The 22,822-nt window shown below is 42.1% G+C and overlaps 1 protein-coding gene and 2 long non-coding RNA genes across 5 annotated transcripts; 1 reads left to right on the top strand and 2 right to left on the bottom strand.

The window, feature by feature from the left end:
* The first annotated feature begins 207 nt into the window (after positions 1–207).
* Positions 208–13,920, top strand: LOC129811414 (snake venom 5'-nucleotidase-like). Its single transcript, XM_055862701.1, has 9 exons — positions 208–629; positions 930–1,152; positions 1,285–1,473; positions 3,459–3,656; positions 6,066–6,220; positions 6,379–6,487; positions 6,940–7,089; positions 7,360–7,560; positions 12,053–13,920. The coding sequence occupies exons 1-9, from the start codon at positions 279–281 to the stop codon at positions 12,217–12,219; spliced, it is 1,743 nt and encodes a 580-aa protein (XP_055718676.1). The 5' UTR covers positions 208–278; the 3' UTR covers positions 12,220–13,920.
* LOC129811417 (uncharacterized) lies at positions 13,022–15,342 on the bottom strand. The gene is made up of 3 exons (XR_008752881.1): positions 14,554–15,342; positions 14,209–14,254; positions 13,022–13,794 (listed from the first exon to the last, which is right to left on the bottom strand). It is a non-coding gene; the product is annotated as an uncharacterized LOC129811417 (long non-coding RNA).
* A 4-nt stretch (positions 15,343–15,346) lies between these two features.
* On the bottom strand, positions 15,347–22,128 carry LOC129811415 (uncharacterized). 3 transcript variants are annotated; one of them, XR_008752879.1, is made up of 3 exons: positions 22,008–22,128; positions 17,659–21,892; positions 15,347–15,508 (listed from the first exon to the last, which is right to left on the bottom strand). It is a non-coding gene; the product is annotated as an uncharacterized LOC129811415 (long non-coding RNA). The 3 variants fall into 3 exon arrangements; XR_008752878.1 differs by having other exon boundaries at positions 17,659–17,766; positions 21,729–22,128; XR_008752877.1 differs by having other exon boundaries at positions 17,659–22,128.
* Between the last annotated feature and the right edge of the window lie 694 nt (positions 22,129–22,822).

Here is a 22,822-nt window from a genome sequence, read left to right on the forward strand (position 1 = left end):
TTAGCCATATAAATCCAGCGTAGCCACATGGTGTTATAGTGAGGCACTGTGTGGAAAACATGAATGGGTATTCATGTGGTCTTAGCTCCTCAACTAAACCTACCATTGTTCTTTGTGGAGAAAATTATAGGGACAGACGACAACGGCAACAACATCCAAGGAGCCAAGTATTTAAACATGTGTTAACACTTAACTACCCAATGTACACGCCTACTAAATTAGTTTAATTTGGAACTGGAGTCTAGGCACAGAGCATATTGCACAGTACACGCTTTGATATGAGTGAAATGGATGTGTGGAGTACTCTGCCTCCGTGCATGCCTTTGGCTTTGCTCTTTTTCTTCATGCATTTTGAAAGTGTGTCAACTTTCGAGCTTACATTGCTACACACCAACGATGCTCACGCTCGGATTGAGGAGAATAGTAGAGAGTCGGGTAAATGTAGCCCAGGTAGTCCTTGTTTTGGCGGAGTGGCCAGGAGGTTCACAAAAATAGCAGACATTCGGAGCAAAGAACGGAATGTGCTATTGCTGGATGCTGGCGATCAGTTTCAGGGTACTGTCTGGTTCAACTACTACAAAGGGGAGGAAGCTGCGTATTTCATGAACAAGCTTGGATATGATGCGATGGTAAGCCATTTCCATCAACCTTGATGAAATTGTGAATTAGGTATAGTACATTTTATCACACTTTATCTTTCTCAGTATCTCTCTCACACACACACACACACACACACACACACACACACACACACACACACACACACACACACACACACACACACACACACACACACACACACACACACACACACACACACACACACACACACACACACACACACACACAGACAAAGAGCATGATCTGATATAATAATTAATATAATCATGTAGTGAGACAGGTAACAGTTATCTTTCCCTGGCTTTCAGGCATTTGGAAACCATGAGTTTGACAATGGAGTGGAGGGCCTGCTCTGCCCTTTTCTGCAGAAGGTGAACTTCACTGTTCTCAGTGCCAACATCAAGGCAGATGCAACACTCGCCCCAACTATCAATGGTTACTATCAACCCTACACAACATTCACGATGGGCTCTGAAATAGTGGCTGTGGTAGGTTACACCTCAGTGGAAACTCCAGTCTTATCCTTACCAGGTAAAATAGATGGTTTGATTGATGGATCATTTGATGGGTTGCTCGCTTAGTCACTAGCTTATTGGAGGAATTTCAGGTCAAGTCACTCAGTTGTGTGACTCACGTAAAATTTTTCTATTGTGTACACTCCAGGTCCACACCTGATCTTTGAGGATGAGATCAAAGCCTTGCAGGTCCAGGTGGATAAACTGATCACTCTTGGTTACAATAAGATCATCGCACTTGGTCACTCTGGATTTGACGTGGATATAGACATCGCCAAGCGAGTGAAAGGCGTGGACCTGGTCATCGGAGGACACACCAACACTTTCCTCTACACAGGTGCCCAATTATTCAGTTGTTACATTGTCATAGCTCTGTGATTACAGCTCTAGATCATAAAAGAAAGTTGAACTATGTGGATGTGTAAACAGGGTCAATGTCCACCATGTCAGCCTTTCACAAGTATCCTCTTGGGTTTTATCATATCAGTCACATTTTGGGAGTTTCTTGTTCAGCAAGGAAATACACTACCGTTCAAAAGTTTGGGGTCACTTAAAAATGTCCTTGTTTTTGAAAGAAAAGCTAATTTTTTTGCACAGAAATATAGTGCAGACATTGTTAATGTTGCAAATAACAATTGTAGCTGGAAACGGCTGATTTTCTATGGAATATCTACATAGGCTTACAGAGGCCCACTATCAGCAACCACCACTCCTGTGTTCCAATGACACGTTGTGTTAGCTAATCCAAGTTTATAATTTTAAAAGGCTAATTGATTATTAGAAAATGTAACGGCGTTCCTCCTCCTCTTCATACGAAGAGGAGGAGTAGTGATTCGACCAACGTGCAGCGGGTTGTGCATACATAATAATTTATTAACACAAAGACGAAACACGAAAACAAACACTCGGAAGGATTACAAAATAACAAACCGACCTAAACAGACTTAAACTTACGAACTTACATGTAACACGAAGAACGCACGGACAGGGAAAACAGACTACACAAAAACCGAACAAACATACCGAAACAGTCCCGTGTGGCGCAACATACACAGACACGGAAGACAACCACCCACAACGAACACTGTGAAACAACCTACCTTAATATGACTCTCAATTAGAGGAAACGCCAAACACCTGCCTCTAATTGAGAGCCATACCAGGCAACCCTTAAACCAACATAGAAACAGAAAACATAGACTACCCACCCAAATTCACGCCCTGACCAATTAAACACATACCAAAACAACAGAAAACAGGTCAGGAACGTGACAGAAAACCCTTTTGCAATTATGTTAGCACATCTGAAAACTGTTGTTCTGATTAAAGAAGCAAGAAAACTGGCCTTATTTAGAATGGTTGAGTATCTGGAGCATCAGCATTTGTGGGTTCGATTACAGTCTCAAAATGGCCAGAAACAAATACCTTTCTTCTGAAACTCGTCAGTCTATTTTTGTTCTGAGAAATGAAGGCTATTCCATGCGAGAAATTGCCAAGAAACTGAAGATCTCGTACCACGCTGTGTACTACTCCCTTCACAGAACAGCGCAAACTGGCTGTAACCAGAATAGAAAGAGGAATGGGAGGACCCGGTGCACAACTGAGCAAGAGGACAAGTATATTAGAGTGTTTAGTTTGAGAAACAGACGCCTCACAAGTCCTCAACTGGCAGCTTCATTAAATAGTAACCGCAAAACACCAGTCTCAACGTCAACAGTGAAGAGGCGACTCCGGGATGCTGACCTTCCATACATAGTTGCAAAGAAAAAGCCATATCTCAGACTGGCCAATAAAAATAAAAGATTAAGATGGGCAAAATAACACAGACACTGGACAGAGGAAATCTGCCTAGAAGGCCAGCATCCCAGAGTCACCTCTTCACTGTTGATGTTGAGACTGTTGTTTAAAAGAATAAACTTGGATTAGTTAACACAACGTGCTGTTGGAACACAGAAGTGATGGTTGCTGATAATGGGCCTCTGTACACCTATGTAGATATTCCAATAAAAATCTGCCGTTTCCAGCTACAATAGTCATTTACAACATTAACAATGTCTACAATGTATTTCTGATCAATTTGATGCTATTTTAATGGACAAAAAATTTGCTTTTCTTTCAAAAACAAGGACATTTCTAAGTGACCCCAAACTTTTGAACGGTAGTGTATGTTACTAACCAAATTGAGATATTGGCATAATTTGAATGAAGCACACACTGTCAAGTGTCAATGTAGCCTGTCAATGTTAAGACACAATGATAAAGTTAAAATGTGAAAGAGTCAAGTGGGAGGAAGATAGATAACAGGCCTGTTTGTCATTGTAGGGGGTGTCCCATCTTCAGAGGTGCCGACGGGTCCCTACCCCTTCATGGTGAGGTCTGAGGACGGGAGAGATGTCCCTGTGGTACAGGCTTTTGCCTTTGGGAAGTACCTGGGATACCTCAAGTTGGTCTTCGATAAAGCCGGGAACGTGGTGAAGGCGAATGGAAACCCCATCCTGCTGGACAGCAGCATAGCCCAGGGTAAACTACTGGAAGAGTTGTGACTTACCATCTGGATCTGACTGATAACAATAGACGTCAATATGCACTAGCCAACACAGTGGTTGTTTTGGCGGTGTCTGAGGTGTAACTGCGTTATAGCTGTCAAACCAGAAGAAGATCATTGTGTTAACTTATCGCGGACACTGCTATTGGATGCAACAAAACCACATGCGACTTTATCCTGTCTAGGATCAGCGTGGCGCTAGCGGCACACCCCCCCCCCCCCCCCCACTGAAAAACCAGTGCCGCGAAATTCAAAAAAAATATTTTTTTTAAATATTTAACTTTCACACATTAAAGTCCAATACAGCTAATGAAAGACACAGATCTTGTGAATCCAGTCAACATTTCCGATTTTTAAAATGTTTTACAGGGAAGACACAATATGTAAAGATGTACATCTATTACCTAAAAACACATTAGCATAATCCACCATCTTTTATTTGTCCACCAACACCAGTAGCCATCACCAATTCGGCTAAACTAAGATATTTATAGCCCCTAACCAACAAAAAAACTCATTAGATGACAGTCTGATAACATATTTATGGTATGGGATAGGTTTTGTTAGAAAAAAGTGCATATTTCAGGTATATGGCATAGTTTACAATTGCACCCACCATCACAAATGGACTAGAATAATTACAATGAGCAACGTGTTTACCTAACTACTAATCATCAAACATTTCGTAAAAATACACAGCATACACGAATCGAAAGACACAGATCCTGTGAATACAGACAATATTTCAGATTTTCTAAGTGTCTTACAGCGAAAACACAATAAATCGTTATATTAGCTTAGCACATAGCAATTAGCAGCCCAGCATTGATTCTAGCCAAAGTGAGCGATAAAAGTCAACATCGCCAAAAGATATTAATTTTTTCACTAACCTTCTCAGAATTCTTCCGATGACACTCCTGTAACATCACATTACAACATGCATATACAGTTTGATCGAAAATGTTTATATTTAGCCACCAAAATCATGGTTAGACAATGTGAAATGTAGCTCAGCTGGTCAGAAAATGTCCTTGCGCCACTTAGACAGTGATCTACTCTTATACATAAATACTCATAAACGTGACTAAAAAATATAGGGTGGACAGGGATTGATAGACAATTTAATTCTTAATACAATTGCGTTATTACATTTTTTAATTTATCCTTACTTTTCAATACAGTTTGCGCCAAGCGAAGCTACGTCAAAAAACATGGCGTCCTAAGCCACTAAAATGTTTCGACAGAAACACGATTTATCATAATAAAAATGTCCTACCTTGAGCTGTTCTTCCATCAGTATCTTGGGCAAAGGATCCTTTCTTGGGAGAAATCGTCTTTTGGTGGAAAGCTGTCCTCTTGCCATGTGGAAATGTCAACTGCGTTCGGGATGAACTGAAAAGCGTGCCCAACTTTTCACATCGTTGCAAAAATAAATGTCCCAAAATCGCACTAAACGGATATAAATTGCTATAAAACGCTTTAAATTAACTACTTTATGATGTTTGTAACTCCTATAACGAGTGAAAAGATGACCGGAGAAATATAACAGGCTAAACTAACGCTTGGAACAGGAGAGGGTCGGTGTCTTCCACGCGCGTTACGCAGCAAGAAAAGACTTGCTAGCTAAAGGTTTTTTTCATTTGTAGGGCCTGTGAACGCCCAATCGACCCCGTTGGAATCGTCATCACGTAAAGGCATCCAGGGGAAGACGTAAGAAGTGTCCGTATAGTCATAGCAACGACAGTGCCCTTTTAACTGACTTCAGAAAAGTGGCCAACATTTCTCAAATCTGACTCCATGTCAGGGAAATTGCTGTAGAATGGGCTCTGTTCCACTTAGAGACAAAATTTCAACTCCTATAGAAACTATAGACTGTTTTCTATCCAATAATAATAATAATATGCATATTGTACGATCAAGGATTTTGTGGGAAGCCGTTTAAAAAATTAGCCAAATTAGCATAAATAGTCTAAACAGCGCCCCCATCCCCAACAGGTTTTAATCAGACAAATCCTATGCAGCCGCATTACAAGTTCGAACACTCTAATGCGTGATGTACTATTGTCTACACATCGATTTGACATATTTATATCATCGCTTGAGCCTACACCTTCTATTGAGGTTTTGAACTTTTAACACAGTAGAGATACTAGGAAGGGAGTATTTTTTGACACTCCCTTCCTATCAGCTCATACCGCAGTTACGCAGTTAGTTATCTCCAACACCGCCAAAACATCCACTATGCGGATGTCGGACAACGCAGGTTAACGCTCGATCTGATTGAATCGAGGCCTAACTGCAGTCATTGCTTTCCTCTTTTGTTGAACATTCATTCAAAGCCATGTTTTACACAAAACAACATGACTCCTGTCTCTGTCTGTCAGATCCAGGTATCCTTGCTGATGTTGACGAGTGGAAGAAGAACTTGGCCCAGTACTCGACTCAGTACGTGGGGAAAACCCTGGTGTATCTCAATGGAACCTTTAATGAGTGCCGGTTCCGAGAGTGCAACCTGGGGAACCTCATCTGTGATGCAATGGTGAGTACGTAGCAGAAGCTTTCACCATGCGGAATATCATTCTCAGCCCAGGTGGAAGTATCTCAATCTTCTGTCCATTACAGGTGGACTTGCCCCAGATTGAGGGCTTTCCCCTATACTGAAGTGTGTGACCATTGTGTTTCCACTGACTCTTCTAGATTCATCACAATATCAAGTATGCAGATGAGATCCAGTGGAATCACGTCAGTTTATGCATCCTGAACAGTGGAGGCATAAGGACAGGAATTGATGAAAGTCACAAAAATGGTGTGTCATACCTCACAATGGGTTCATAAGGTGTTTGAAAGTTCTGCCAACTAATTTAAGAATCTTTATATTGCTAACTAAACAGTCATTTTAAAGTGGAAAAAGTAGCCACTTTACAGTAATGCCATTAATGAATTCAGAAATGAAGGTCCTCACTTCTACAGTGTGAGGCTGTCCTAATAAACTTCTACAGAGTAAGGCTGTCCAAATAAACTTCTACAGAGTAAGGCTGTCCAAATAAACTTCTACAGAGTAAGGCTGTCCTAATAAACTTCTTCAGTGTGAGGCTGTCCTAATAAACTTCTTCAGTGTGAGGCTGTCCTAATAAACTTCTTCAGTGTGAGGCTGTCCTAATAAACTTCTACAGAGTAAGGCTGTCCAAATAAACTTCTACAGAGTAAGGCTGTCCATATTATGGACACCATACATTTATTCTACATTGTTTTCTCAAGGCACCATCACCATGGAGGAAGTTATATCAGTCTTACCATTCGGAGGCACTTTTGATCTGGTGCAGTTGAAGGGATCAACCTTGAAAAAGGCATTTGAAAACTCTGTCCGAAGATACGGGAGCAGCAGAGGAGAATTTCTTCAAGTTTCAGGTACCAGTCAATAAGTGATTATTTTGGGCACTGTGGTTGAAAAATATAATTGGAGGATATACTGTACATTATATTTATATTTTAAATTCCTTTGAAAGAAACACCACTCCTGTAATACACTCACTGTGGTCTTTATAGATTTTACTTAATTCCTTCCTGTACTTTTTGTATACAGTTTATTGACCAACAAATTGTATTTTTGGATCCCACTGCTGCCACCAAATGTAAAGATTGATACGGAATCCCTTTCTGGCTGCTTCAACTTCCCAGGAATCCATGTTGAATACGACCTGTCACGGTCAGTGGGGGACCGTGTGACGTCCTTGAGCCTCCGCTGCTCTCAGTGCCGTGTGCCCAGATACGAATCCCTGGATCCAGACAGGCTGTACAAGCTGGTCCTACCATCCTACATTGCAGACGGAGGAGATGGTTTTACCATGATCAAGGAGGAGAAACTGAAACATGACACTGGTGAGTCCATTGGGCAGGGTGAGATGGTTTGAACAGAACAGGGGCCTGTTCAGGAAGGTCCAAAGATACAGAACTTTCACATTGAAATGACCGTCTGTCATGGAGGATAGGGAATTATAAAACTGTTTGTTTGGATCCTAGATGCTGACTGGACAAGCAGCGTTCCAAACCATGCTGTATTGGTGGTCACAGGCACACTATGGCCATAACAGTTCCACCTGAAAATGATCACTGCGCCTCATAAGAATATCATGTTCATGTTGCTGTCGAAACATCTCTTGTATTTATCTCAACTCGCACAATATTTCCCTTTGCTTCCAGCCTAGCATTTAGCTTGGTACAGCAGTACCAGTACCAGATCAATGTGGAGCTATATACAGGTATTACCAGTACCAGATCAAATGTGGAGCTATATACAGGTATTTACCAGTACCAGATCAATGTGAAGCTATATACAGGTATTACCAGTACCAGATCAATGTGGATCTAGAATATAGTCTAGTGAGTGTGTATATGATGTGTATAAAGTCTAGTGAATGTGTGTATATGGTGTGTATATATAGTCTAGTGAGTGTGTATATGGTGTGTATATAAAGTCTAGTGAGTGTGTGTATATGGTGTGTATATATAGTCTAGTGAGTGTGTATATGGTGTGTGTATATAAAGTCTAGTGAATGTGTGTGCAGTCAGTGCAAGATAGAGTCAGTGCAGATAGTTTAGGTATTATTAATTGACTATTTAGCAGTCTTATAAGCTGTTTTGGAGCTTGTTGGTCCTAGAGCTGATGCTCCGTTACTGTTACTGTTTTCCGAACAGTCTATGGCTTGGGTGGCTGGAGTCTTTGGCAATTTTTCAGGCCTTCCTCTGACACGACCTGATATAAAGGTCCAGGATGTAGGGGAGCTCGGCCCCAGTGATGTACTGGGCTATCCGCACCACCCTTTTGTAACGCTTTGCGATCAAAGGCGGTGCAATTGCCATACCAAGCGGTGATGCAGCCAGTCAAGGTGCTTTTGATGGTAAAGCTGTAGAACGTTTTGAGAATCTAAGGGCCCATGCCAAATCTTTTCAGCCTCCTGAGGGGGAAGAGGCGCTGCCGTGCCCTCTTCACAACTGTGCAGGTGTGTGTGGACCATGTTAAGTCCTTAGCGATGTGGACGCCAAGGAACTTAAAGCTCACAACCCACTCAACAATAGCCCCATCGATGTGGATTGGTTAGGATACGTTCTTATATTCACTGTGGGAATGACATCGTCAATGATGACATCGTCAATGATGAAGCCTGTGGCTGTTGTGCTAAACTCCTCAATTTAATTATGTAGCAACATGCCCAAAAGAACTAACAACCAGATTTTTGCCCGGACTATATGTGGAACCCTAACAACGCCATTTACCTGTGACTGTATTCATGGCACAGCACTTCCTGGTGTGCCTTATTGCTTAAATTATGTGAGCTCTAATCATTACATTACACCTCACTCAATAAACTCGAGAAACAAAATTGTATAAAGTGCATTTGGAAAGTATTCAGACTCCTTGACTTCTTCCACATTTTGTTATGTTACAGTCTTACTCTAAAATGGATTCACTAATATTTTTCTCATTAATCTACACACAATACCCCATAATGACAAAGCAAAAAAAGGTTTTAGAAAATATTGCAAAAAACTAAAATAGAAATACCTTATTTACATAAGTATTCAGACTGTTTGCTGTGAGACTTGAAATTGAGCTCAGATGCATCCTGTTTCCATTGATCATCCTTGAGATGTTTCTACAACTTGATTGGAGTCCACCTGTGGAAAATTCTATTGATTGGACATGATTTGGAAAGGCACATACCTGACTATATAAGGTCCCACAGTTAACAGTGCATGTCAGAGCAAAACCAAGCCATGAGGTTGAAGGAATTGTCTGTAGAGCTCTGAGACAGGATTGCGTAGAGGCACAGAGCTGGGGAAGGGTACCAAAACATTTCTGCAGCATTGAAGGTCCCCAAGAACCAAGTAGCCTCCATCATTCTTGAATGGACGAAGTTTGGAACCACCAAGACTCTTCCTAGAGCTGGCCGCCTGGCCAAACTGAGCAATCGGGGGAGAAGGGCCTTGGCCAAGGAGGTGACCAAGAACCTGATGGTCACTCTGACAGAGCTACAGAGTCCCTCTGTGGAGATGGGAGAACCTTCCAGAAGGACAACCATCTCTGCAGCACTCAACCAATCAGGCCTTTATGGTAGAGTGGCCAGACGGAAGCCACTCCTCAGTAAAAGGCACATGTCAGACCGCTTGTAGTAAGGCACCTAAAGGACTCTCAGACCTTCAGAAACAAAATTCTCTGGTCTGATGAAACCAAGATTGAACTCTTTGGCCTGAATGCCAAGCGTCACGTCTGGAGGAAACCTGGCACCATCCTTACGGTGAAGCATGGTGGTGGCAACATCATGCTGTGGGGATGTTTTTCAGCAGCAGGGACTGGGAAACTAGTCAGGATCGAGGGAAAGATGAAACGAAGCAGAGTACAGAGAGATCCTTGATGAAAACCTGCTCCAGCGCGCTCAGGACCTCAGACTGGGGCAAAGGTTCACCTTCCAACAGAACAATGACCCTTAGAACACAGCCAAGACAACGCAGGATCAGCTTTGGGACAAGTCTCTGAATGTCCTTGAGTGGCCCAGCCAGAGCTCGGACTTGAACCCAATCAAACATTTCTGGAGAGACCTGAAATAGCTGTGCAGCGACACTCCCCATCCAATCTGACAGAGCTTGAGAGGATCTACAGAGAATAATGGGATAAACTCCCCAAATACAGGTGTGCCAAGCTTGTAGCTCATATCCAAGAAGACTCGAGGCTGTAATCGCTGCCAAAGGTGCTTCAACAAGGTACTAAGTAAAGGGTCTGAATACTTATGTAAATGTGATATTTCAGTTTTTCTTTTTTAGAAATGTGCAAAAATTCCTAAAAAAATGTTTTTGCTTTGTCATTATGGGGTATTGTGTGTAGATTGATGAGAGGGGAAAACAAGTTAATACATTTTAGAAAAAGGCTGTATCGTAACAAAATGTGGAAAAAGTCAAGGGGTCTGAATACTTGCCGAATGCACTGTATGTACTGAAGCCCTGTTGGTAGTGAAATTGAATGAAAAATAGGAATAAATTACCCCTGTGCCTCATTATAAATTACAAATAGACTCATGTAGTAACTATTTTGGAGGACAAATATCCAATTCTCAAATGAGAAATCAATGTTCTCTGTTTTCTGAAAATGCCTTTTGAGTTGTAGTAACCTCAGTTTAATGGGCCGTTGGACGTGGCTGTCTCATCTGGTGAGCGTCTGTGTCAAGGTTATGACAAAACGCTAGTTTAGGAGACCATGGTGTCATCCTCCTCGATTTGACTAGCAACATCCCAATGAGCAAAAGATGTTGATTTAGTTGAAAATACATATTTTCAACATCTTGTGCTCACTGGGATACAGCTAACTAAGTAGTTTTCCTTATGACCAACAAGCAACCTTTAAAGTTACATTCAGTGTTACATTAGAATTGGTTGCCATTCAGTGTTACATTAGAATTGGTTGCCATTCAGTGTTACATTAGAATTGGTTGCCATTCAGTGTTACATTAGAATTGGTTGCCATTCAGTGTTACATTAGAATTGGTTGCCATTCACTGTTACATTAGAATTGGTTGCCATTCAGTGTTACATTAGAATTGGTTGCCATTCACTGTTACATTAGAATTGCATTCAGTGTTACATTAGAAAATGTTCACATACAGGTTCACATACACACACACACATACATCTGGTGTATGTCCGACCAGTGAGTGTCACTCAAGAGTAACAGCAGCTGTTACCATGAATTAGCATTGTGTGAGCTCTGGGCCTGTTAAACACTTCAGAGTTGTTTTCGAGACCCAAAGTAAATATTTGACAGAAGCACATTACTGTACGTACAATCTAAACAACCTTTCCTTAAACATTTTTCATACATGAAAAAATACTTCTGTATTTGTCCTCTAAAAGCTAAAACACTGCACAGATGAAGGCGTTGGCTCTGCTGCTGTAAGACTGTAATACTGTATATGACAATACATTACAGAAAAGATTAAATAAAAGGCCTTCAACTTACAGAAAATATCTGTGAAAAAAGTATCCTAGTTACATGAACGTGTAAGCACTTGAAGAGACCCATTATTACTTCACGAGTACAGGCTTAAAATACTTGTTGACTTTGCTTATGGGGGTGTATTGCATGTCATCCAAGCTTAAAAATATGCCATTACAATGCAGTAAACAAATTCACAGCTGGTTCAAATGATCTTGTTAATCAACATGGTTTTAGCTAATATTGGTTGTGGCAACCTTGATGCCTTACCTCAAGCTATACAGTGAGTGAATACTGTAGTGCATGTAAAAAAAATATGTAAAAAATCTATAACCCTGCTATAGCAACAGAGGATTAAACTCATATTTTCTATACTATCGCCTATAGGTGATCTGGACATCTCGGTTTTCGCCAACTACATCAAGGAGATGAAGAGGGTGTACCCAACTGTGGAGGGCCGCATCAAGTTCAGAAACTCATCCGTGGCGGCTGGGGCCAACTGTCTGACTTTGTTACTGCTAGGCCTGCTGTGGGCCCTGTCCACAAGCCTATGAGAAATTATTTCCAGAAGATCACAATATGGCAGGTTTCTGTGGTGATGTGTCACATATTTAAATTTTTCTAAAACGGCTGCTGTTTACAAGAAAGAGCATTATACTATTTCAAGAAATAATGTATTTATATTTGCATTACTACAGTATACAGTAATGACTTTGTTTTGTCACTTTTATAGAGTCATGTATATTTTATTGTTGTTGCAATTTAGTCATATTTATTGTCATGTTTGTGAAAGTTAATGAAAGCAAAATATTTTAGGTTAAAACCTTTTGATACTCTCAGACCTGTCAAAGATTTAGTAGATGAAGAGCTGGTGCATGTCAAATGTGTATTTTGCATGCAGGATATACAGCAGAGTGCCTTCAGAAAGTATTCATACCCCTTGACTTCTTCCACATTTTGTTGCGTTCCAGCCTGAATTTAAAATGAATTAAATAGATTAAGTCAAGGAGTATGAATATTTTCTGAATGCACTGTAGAGTAAGTCTGACTGTCCTGTGTGTTCAGGGGAGTTGTTGAGTTTCCACTGAAGTGATGACAGTCTGATGAAGGAATCTAAAGAATTCTCACCATTTAGCTCTAAGGCAAGCCAAATCAGATTTGAAAAAACCCATGGTATTAAAACATCACTATTTCCAAGTCTTTCCGGGAAGGCAGGCCTGCAAGCTGTCAATGACAGCGGCAGAGTGCAGACTAAAATGAGTCATGGCTCTGAACATGTGCATGTTTACTTCATGATAATTATAGGCCTATAAGGGCACGAGGCGAGACCCAAATGCAGACATAGGAGGCAGATGGTAGAGCTCCAATATTTATTATAACAAAGGGAGTAGGCAAAGGCAGGTTTGGGACAGGTGAGAGTTCATAAACTAGGTCAGAGTCCAAACAGTACCAGGGGATAGGCAGTCTCAAGGTCAGGCCAGGCAGGGGTCAGAAACCAGGTCAGAGTCCAAACAGTACCAGGGGATAGGCAGTCTCAAGGTCAGGCCAGGCAGGGGTCAGAAACCAGATCCGAGTCCAAGGAAGGCTGTTGGTCAGAACAGGCAGAGTGGTCAGGCAGGCGGGTTCGGAGTCAGTACAGGCAAGGGTTGAAACCAGGAGGACTAGAAACAAACAGAGACTGGGAAAAATAGGAGCAAGGAAAACCGCTGGTTGACTTGGCAAACAAGATGAACTGGCACAGAGAGACACAGGGATATATACACCGGGGATAATAAGCGACACCAGGAGGGGGTGAAGACAATCACAAGGACAGGTGAACCAGATCAGGGTGTGACAAGGCCAGACAAGAAACGATGTGGGGAGGTTTACAAAAGCAGCGACCAAGTTTGATTGAGTCTTCAGACATGTTTCTTTTCTCATCACAATCATGTTCAGTCACATCAATTTTTTCAGTATTATTGTTTTATGAATCAGTAAAAATGATCACAAGGGCAGCGGTATGAGTGGTTTAAGTGCTGTATATACAGTTCATTCCAACAACATGCAGCAGATGAAGCAGAGACTAAAGCCAGACAATCCTCTTGCCACGTCCATGGAGCCATGTTAGTAGCAGTCTCCTGCTGTCCCTGCTGCTGGTTGAAAAAAAACACATCAAATCCACATGTTCAATGTATGTATAAACACTGAAGGCTGTAAAGCCCAAACATCTGTGTATGCTGATGCAGTGAAAATAATTAAAAACATTGAATAATGAAGTAAGCTTTATGTGACTTATTGTGTGGACCCATTACACATTTTTGTTTGTATTAACAATGATTACTGCTGGAATGATTATAGGATGAATGTTCTGCTTTATCAGTCAGTAGAGCCAAACATCAGCATTTCAATAAAGTGAATTAAACATTTTAAAGTATTGTCTGGGAAAGTCGTGTGAATCAAATTACATGTTCCAACACACCTACTAGAGACTCCTAGCAGACATGCAGGTGCCTCACTTTCAATAAGTTACATTGAAATAATCATAACATAACTCATCAATTTACCTTGTTCAGTTCAGGAAACAGTTCTAAAAGAACCAGGTCCAGTCAACTGAGAAAAATAGACGCAAATGAATACAAACTCTGTGACACATCCTAATCTGATCTTTTCATCACTGAACTTAAATGTGTTTACTTCTGTTTAAATCATACAGTACAGTCAAACAGCCATTAAAAGTTGTTGGTGAATTGTGGTAAACTATGTTGTGCAGTGTACTGCACTGAATACTCTGGGTGCCATACTTACGAACATTAGAACAAGTTTAAGTCCAAGGTTAAGTTTAAGTATCAGCCAATTAAAATCGTTGACGTACATTGTTCTGGGCACTCCATGTTTTTGGTTTAACTTACCTGGAAGACCAGGTGTGTTGAATTTAGGCAATCACTGATCAATTAGCTCAGTTGATTAGATGTGGTGCCTAGTTGGAACAGAATCCCTGCGGCACTCCAGGAACAGGGCTGCCTACCCCTGCTATAGTCCATTGGCATAGCCCTGGAGGACCGACCGACCGTTCGTTCCATTGTCAATAAGTCCATGAATTGCCTTAACCAAATGTCCATGCTGAAGCACTGCTGTTACGCACTTTGCAATTTATAAGTACTGTCCATTTGACTGATAGCATCACTGCATTGGCCTTCCTTTGTGTATTTCACATCCCACTGTGCTGCAGTGAGAGACACAACCAAGTCTTGTAGAAATGTTGCTGTTTGGGGAGGAGGCCAACCAGCTTGTATAAGGTGTAAACCGTTCCTTTCCCATTAGCAGCACCCCTCAGTTTGTTGTCCATCACACACCAATACCCTTTGAGGAAATACTTTTTTTTTATTGATTTGAGCTGCAAATAGAGTAAAAATGTCATATCATTCAGGCCAGACTCTGCTATCAACTCTTTAAATGGAATGATATCTTCGTCCCCACATGACTGTTTTGAAGTTGCCAGGTATCATTAGCCAGTGTCTTGCCACCTGCAGTAAACAAGGGATTGTTCCTTATTGGACAAGGGATGGATGCACCATCGATAACCTTTTATGCCGTCTGGTTAATGATGAGTGAGAAAGTTAGACGCACAAATATCATACCCCCAAAACATGCGAACCTCTCACCATTACAATAACAGCGAAGGTTAGCATTTTTTTTTTGGGGGGGGGGGGGGGGGGGGATGATATTTGTGCATCTAACTTTTCACATACTGTACATAAAGTAAACCCCTTCCACAGTGATCATCTCCATGAAGTAGTTCTGGCTGTGTTTCTCCTCTGCTCTCTCCGATCGGTTGGCGTTGTTCTTGAACAGGTCATTGAAGAGCTATGGAGTTAAAAACAAACAGCACTTTAAAATGCAGTGGAGAACATTACAACATGAAAGAAAACTTCCAGCAATGGCATTATATTTATAGGATCGTTTCCCATTTGGCTGGGCTATCAAATGGCTCTCCTAACTAAAAACACTTGTCAGCTGAGGTAGGCAGTTCTCTGCTGCCAATGACTGGAACGAATTGCAAAAATCACTGAAGCTGGAGACTCATATCTCCCTCACTAACTTTAAGCATCAGCTGTCAGAGCAGCTCACAGATCACTGCACCTGTACATAGCGCATCTGTAAATAGCCCACCCAACTACCTCATTCCCATATTGTTGTTATATATTTTTTTGCTCCTTTGCACCCCAGTATCTCTACTTGCACATTTGTCTTCTGCACATCTATCACTCCAGTGTTTAATTGCAATTACTTCGCCACTACGACCTATTTATTGCCTTACCTCCATAATCTTACCTCATTTGCCCACACGGTATATAGATTTTTTCCTATTATGTTATTGATTGTATGTTTGTTTATTCCATGGTTAACTCTGTTTTTGTTTGTGTCGCACTTCTGTGCTTCATCTTGGCCAGGTCGCAGTTGTAAATGAGAACTTGTTCTCAACTGGCCTACCTGGTTAACTAAAGGTGAAATAAAAATACATTTAAAAAAGGCGTGTGGGAGTCTGTGTGCCAGATACAGGTCGGAAAAAGTATTAGTTTCCCTTTCAAATATTTAATGTGGAATTGATTTAACTTCCCCAGTTTAATGGAACCAATGGAAAAGTGCAGTCCAACCTAAAAAAACAGAAAGTAAACAAATACTATTTAGATCCAGGTGTGGTGTGTGTGACCACTTTCCTGTCATTATCTGACATGGGACTGAGGATGGTCAGCTCTGGCAGGCTGGGTTTGGGGCTTGGGTAATTCACAAAGGACTGGTGGAATGGCGCCAAATACTGCCCTTTCTGAGATGGTAAAAACACAGAGGAGATTACTTATACGTCACCGGCCAGTTTATTAGGTTCACCCATCTAGTACCGGGTCGGACCTCCCTTTGCCTCCAAAACAGCCGGAATTCTTTGGAGCATTCTACAAGATGTCGGAAACGTTCCACAGGCATGTTGGTCTATGTTGACATCACGCAGTTGCTGCAGATTGGACAACGTTACAGTCATTCTGCGAAAAGCCCATTCCATTTCATCCCAAAAATGCTCTATTGGGTTGAGGTCTGGGGACTGCGCAGGCCGCTCAAACTGAACTCACTGTCATGTTAGACAATTTTTTTCCACTCCTCAATTGTCCAGTGTTGGTCGTCTACTTCAATAGCCCATCTGTGACAAAGATTGATGAGTTGTGCGTTCCGAGACGCTGTTCTGCGCCGTTATTTGTCTGTTTGTGGCCCGCCTGTTAGCTTGCACACTTCTAGCCATTCTCCTTCCACCTCTCTCATCAACTAGCTGTTTTCGCGCACAGGACTGCCGTTGACTGGATGTTTTTGTTTGTCGCTCCATTTTCGGTAAACCCTAGACACTGTCGTGCGTGTCTGTAGGAGCCATCCATTTTCGGTAAACCCTAGACACTGTCGTGCGTGTCTGTAGGAGCCATCCATTTTTGTGAACAGGGTGGCGGAGCTCATGAATTGAGAAAGTTTGATCTAAAACAGTTACATTTGTTACGTTACACTGGAGACATTGGATCCCTGCTCTTCCTATTTATTACAGAACGCCAGTTGAAATAACATAGCTGACATGAGTTATAGGTGGATTCCACAGGCATGTTGGGCTTACATTCTTAAAGCTGAGGGGAGGACGGCTCATAATAATGGCTGGAATGGAATCGAACGCATGGAAGCCATGTGTATGATAACATTCCATTTCTTTCCATTCCAGCCATTATTATGAGCCCGTCCTCCCCAATTAAGGTGCCACCGGCCGCCTGTGCCGGGAATTATTTTACCATGATGCCCCCACAACATTCTTTCCCCACCAAAGTCGAAAAAGCATGATGTACTTATTTTATCAGTTGTCTGGGCACTGAGTTGATGATCAAATTAGTTCAACAGGAGAGCAGGTTGTGACAGATGTTATTAACATAGAACCGTACAAAACCGCACAAACAGATCTGGGACCAGGCTACTTGGCCAGTGTTACATACCTAGATTGACATCAGGCAGCATCTTGTCCACGTATTGAGTCCAGACTGTGGAGATGGGAAGTCTGCCAGCAGCTGACTGTTGCTCAGCTCTGGGTCCTGGAGCAGTTTCTGGAAGATAGCCAACAATATTCACTTTGTTTACAGATTCATAAAGGGCTGACAGAATAGCACTTTGTTATTCATTTAGAACAATGGAACATGAGACTGGAAACAGTGCAGGGTAAACCACAGTAAGCCTATATTTGGGGTTCAGTGGTAGATTTTGACCACACCAGCCCTGGGATTTGAGCCATCAACCCTTTGGTTACTAATCCACCTCTCGAACTTCTACACTTACTGCAGCCACTACATAAGCTGGTAGGTATTCATATGGTGACAGACCACAAAGCTATTTCTGAAGCATGACCTCTGTTTTTTTACTGGTGCAGTGTGAAGTTGCCCCTAGAAGCTGATCATTTTCCTTACATACACAATGGTTAAGGTTATGATTGGGGAGGGGAAGCTGATCCTAGATCTGTACCTAAGGAACACTTCACCCCAGAGCTTGTTTACTCCACAATGACTACCTGGATGTACTCCTGGAACTTCTTCTGCTTGGAGGTCAGGAGCTCAGTTCTTGGTACCAGAAAGCATTAAAAAACAATGTTATAATAAAGCATTGCATGCTTTGTATTCACAAATGATCTCGGAGTAGGAGTGCTGATCTAGGATCAGGTTCCCCCTCTCTATTTAATCTCAATCATTACAATCTGATCCTATATCAGCACGCCTACTCCAACACTATTGTGTGGAACGGCACAGAACTGCAGCAAGGTAAAAGGGGAAACACATTGCAAAGGACCACTGTGATTGAGTGACATATACAGGAAGTACTGTAATACCACAGGGTTCAATTCTCGGGCCGACTCTTTTCTCTGTATATATCAATGATGTTGCTCTTGCTGTGGGCGATTCCCTGATCCACCTCTACGCAGATGACACCATTCTGTATACTTCTGGCCCTTCCTTGGACACTGTGCTATCTAACCTCCAAACGAGCTTCAATGCCATACAACACTCCTTCCGTGGCCTCCAACTGCTCTTAAACGCTAGTAAAACCAAATGCATGCTTTTCAACCGTTCGCTGCCTGCACCCGCCCGCCCGACTAGCATCACCACCCTGGACGGTTCCGACCTAGAATATGTGGACATCTATAAATACCTAGGTGTCTGGCTAGACTGTAAACTCTCCTTCCAGACTCATATTAAACATCTCCAATCCAAATCAAGAATCGGCTTTCTATTTCGCAACAAAGCCTCCTTCACTCACGCCGCCAAACTTACCCTAGTAAAACTGACTATCCTACCGATCCTCGACTTCGGCGATGTCATCTACAAAATAGCTTCCAATACTCTACTCAGCAAACTAGATGCAGTTTATCATAGTGCCATCCGTTTTGTTACTAAAACACCTTATACCACCCACCACTGCGACCTGTATGCTCTAGTCGGCTAGCCCTCGCTACATATTCGTCGCCAGACCCACTGGCTCCAGGTCATCTATAAGTCCATGCTAGGTAAAGCTCCGACTTATCTCAGTTCACTGGTCACGACAACACCCACCCACCCGTAGCATGCGCTCCAGCAGGTATATCTCACTGATCATCCCAAAAGCCAACACCTCATTTGGCCGCCCTTCCTTCCAGTTCTCTGCTGCCTGTGACTGGAACGAATTGCAAAAATTGCTGAAGTTGGAGACTTTTATTTCCCTCACCAACTTTAAACATCTGCTATCTGAGCAGCTAACCGATCGTTGCAGCTGTACATAGTCCATCTGTAAACAGCTCACCCAATTTACCTACCTCATCCCCATACTGTTTTTATTTATTTACTTTTCTGCTCTTTTGCACACCAGTATCTCTACTTGCACATGATCATCTGATGATTTATCACTCCAGTGTTAATCTGCTAAATTGTAATTATTCGCTCCTATGGCCTATTTATTGCCTACCTCCTCATGCCTTTTGCACACAATGTATAAGACTCATTTTATTTTATTTTTCTCCTACTGTGTTATTGACTTTTTTATTGTTTACTCCATGTGTAACTCTGTGTTGTTGTCTGTTCACACTGCTATGCTTTATCTTGGCCAGGTCGCAGTTGTAAATGAGAACTTGTTCTCAACTAGCCTACCTGGTTAAATAAAGGTGAAATAAAAAAATAAACTAGTACGGGATCTAAAATAGGATATGTATTCACTGACAGCAGCTCTAGTAGGGGTAAAATACAGCTAGGGGAGTATCTAGTGCATCAGCTACGGAAGACTCTGGGAGAAGAAGAATAAGAGCAACATACTGAGTTTCAAGTCCACTGAGCAATGCTGTGGGAATGATGAGGATGAAATAGTCAGGAAGCAGGGCAGTGGTCTCTGCCAATGAATCACACATTTGATCACACAACATTACATATTTTCTTAGCAGATACCCTTAAATGATAATCCTGCTTGAAATTAATAACAGCAAACCCAGTAACTTTGACAACTTTGTAAGTCCACTAATGATCTTGAAAGGAGTTAGTCTCAGGGCTCCTTTGAATGGATATTTCTGAATATTTTCCCCATTCACCTTATTACAAAGAAAGAAACAAATCATGGTATTGAATAAGCAAATATATAGGCCAGTAAATCAACATAGGTTGTACACAACAGATCTTGAATCACTAAATTTACTGAGTGTGCCTTCCTAACTAATCCTGGATCCACACTGCCACCCAGGGGCCCCACACTGTACAACCTATCATGTCGTCCTCTGCCTCCACCAGGCCGTAGGAGGGCAACATGGCTCCCTCCATAGTGGTGGGCTTGAACAGGGTTATAATCTCCACCCAGCACAGCCAGAAGAGGACTGGCCCACCCCTCATAGCCTGATTCCTCTCTAGGTTCCTTCCTAGGTTTTGGCCTTTCTAGGGAGTTTTTCCTAGCCACTGTGCTTCTACACTTGCATTGCTTGCTGTTTGGGGTTTTAGGCTGGGTTTCTGTACAGAACTTTGTGACATCAGCTGATGTAACAAGGGCTTTATAAATACATTTCATTGATTGATTGACCACCCCGGCATGAGGACCTCAGCAACTGGAGAGAGAAACGCATATCAGTATGACTTAACAAACCTGCCGTTTGTAAAAATGCTTAGAAAACTGTTCATATGGGGCTCCCGGGTGGCACAGCGGTCTAAGGCACTGCATCTGTGCTAGAGGCGTCACTACAGACCATGGTTCAATTCCAGGCTGTATCACAACCAGCCGTGATTGGGAGTCCCATAGGGCGGCACACAATTTGCCCAGCGTCGCCTGGGTTAAGGTTTGGCCGGGGTAGGCCGTCATTGTAAATAAGAATTTGTTCTTAACTGACTTCCCTAGTGAAATAAAGGTTCAATCAAATAAATAAACAGGAAGGCATTACCTGTACTTCAAAACCCTTTTTTTTTTTGCCGTTGCATAACAGTTTAAAATACCATGACCCCAGGCCTTACCAGCAGCAGACAGGCTGCTCTAGCAGACTTGTTGCACCATGTAAACCCTTCAACTTCACAGACATGTGCTCTCAGTGCCACTTGACACCAATTGACATTTTCATAAGTGTCACTTGGTGATAAGTAAGTCACCACAGACAGAGGAAGACAAGAGTGGTGAATGAGAGGGAGGAACTACAACCAGTGCTATAGCTAATTAAGGAATGTGTATACAGTGTGAAATAAATACATCTTTAATTAGCCTATTAGTGGACTAGGTGAACTCAGTACCTTATTTCCTATGTAATGAAGGGCAGAAGAGAGGGGAATCAAGACTTGGACCTGGTCCAGAAACAACCCTTCCCCCTTCGGTAAACAACCCGTTCCCATTCGGTGACTGCAGTTCTTAAGCCTTCCATTTTGACTGGAGAGTTTCTGCCATATTGCTTTCACTTATCCATTTCCTTCAGCTTTCTAAACACCGAAAGAATAGAGGCTAGGGTAGTTGTTTCTGGGCCAGGACATAGTTGTCAGTCTATTGCATCTCTATCTGGGATATGGGGGAATGGCCAAAGCCTACTTACCCTCAGTGAGGCAGAACTGGATCATGTGCACTGCCCCCTCCAGCATGAGGGAGTTCATGAAGCAGAAGAGCAGGTCCTGCTGCTCCCTGATCTTCTTCAGCTCTAGCTTCAGCACTTGAGACTTGCTTTCGCAATGTAAACATGTTTCCCATGACAATAAAGCCCTTTCAATTCAAATGAATTGAGAGAGGGTTATCAGACCTAGGAGGAAATGAGTTGTAGGGAAGTGCAGTATTTGGGAGAAGAGGGGAAGGAGGGAAGGGTTACTAGGCTACTTACAGAGGGCTTCTTGTCGGAAACGTCACAGTACTTGTGCAGGAAGGGAACCAAGGTTGAGCTAGGCTCTATGGCGGCCTCGGGAGGAGAGTTGTCTATGAATATGAGAAGCAAATGGTTCGCGGTGTCCTAAAATGGGAATGAGCATTGATTTACAATTGTCCATTTTGGCTTGTTTAAGTCCTGGGAGAGACAGCAAATCGAATCAAGCCTGAAAACAACCTTTTTCTATGTGAATCAGAATATAAATAATATCTGATGTGTCAATGAAACATGTTACATGTTAAATATTATTAAGGTAAAAAAATCTGATCACTAGAATAGCCTAAAGCCTGTTTTATCTTTTGAGTTCGCCGTACAGGCACAGCAGCAACAAAACGCAGAGTCACTCAGCTGATCTTCAAACGCCTCATCTGTAATATCCCTTCACTGGTGAAAACAACCAGGTCATATGTCTACGCATACATATATTTAATACAACATGAAGCACTGCTCGCGAGGAATACAGTAACACACCTGAGGTGCGTTCAACAAGGTAAATAGTTAGCTAACATATTCCATTTGTTTTGTGTTAGCCGCTAACAGTCTGAAGGGCATAAAAGATAGTGTGTGGCGAACAATGGTGTGTTCGTAAATTCACTCTGGATTGTCAGATTAAGCTCAGAGTGTGCTCTGGGTGTTTGTAAATTCACTGCGTTGTCAGATTGTCCTCAGAGGTTTTGGCTCAGAGTGTTCCGAGCGTGCACTGGACCCTCTAGCCAGAGTGGGGTTGATCCGAGCATTCTGACCTCACAACGGCAGTCAAGCACCCAATATAA

This window comes from Salvelinus fontinalis, chromosome 15, assembly GCF_029448725.1.
Source record: "Salvelinus fontinalis isolate EN_2023a chromosome 15, ASM2944872v1, whole genome shotgun sequence".
Lineage (NCBI taxonomy): Eukaryota > Metazoa > Chordata > Actinopteri > Salmoniformes > Salmonidae > Salvelinus > Salvelinus fontinalis.

Excerpts from the sequence above, each read along its gene's own strand:
- LOC129811414 (XM_055862701.1), top strand. The coding sequence starts at position 279 with ATGAGTGAAATGGATGTGTGGAGTACTCTGCCTCCGTGCATGCCTTTG. Across the intron at positions 630-929 it reads AGCTTGGATATGATGCGATG|GCATTTGGAAACCATGAGTT; the intron begins GTAAGCCATTTC and ends CCTGGCTTTCAG. Across the intron at positions 3,657-6,065 it reads GGACAGCAGCATAGCCCAGG|ATCCAGGTATCCTTGCTGAT; the intron begins GTAAACTACTGG and ends TCTGTCTGTCAG.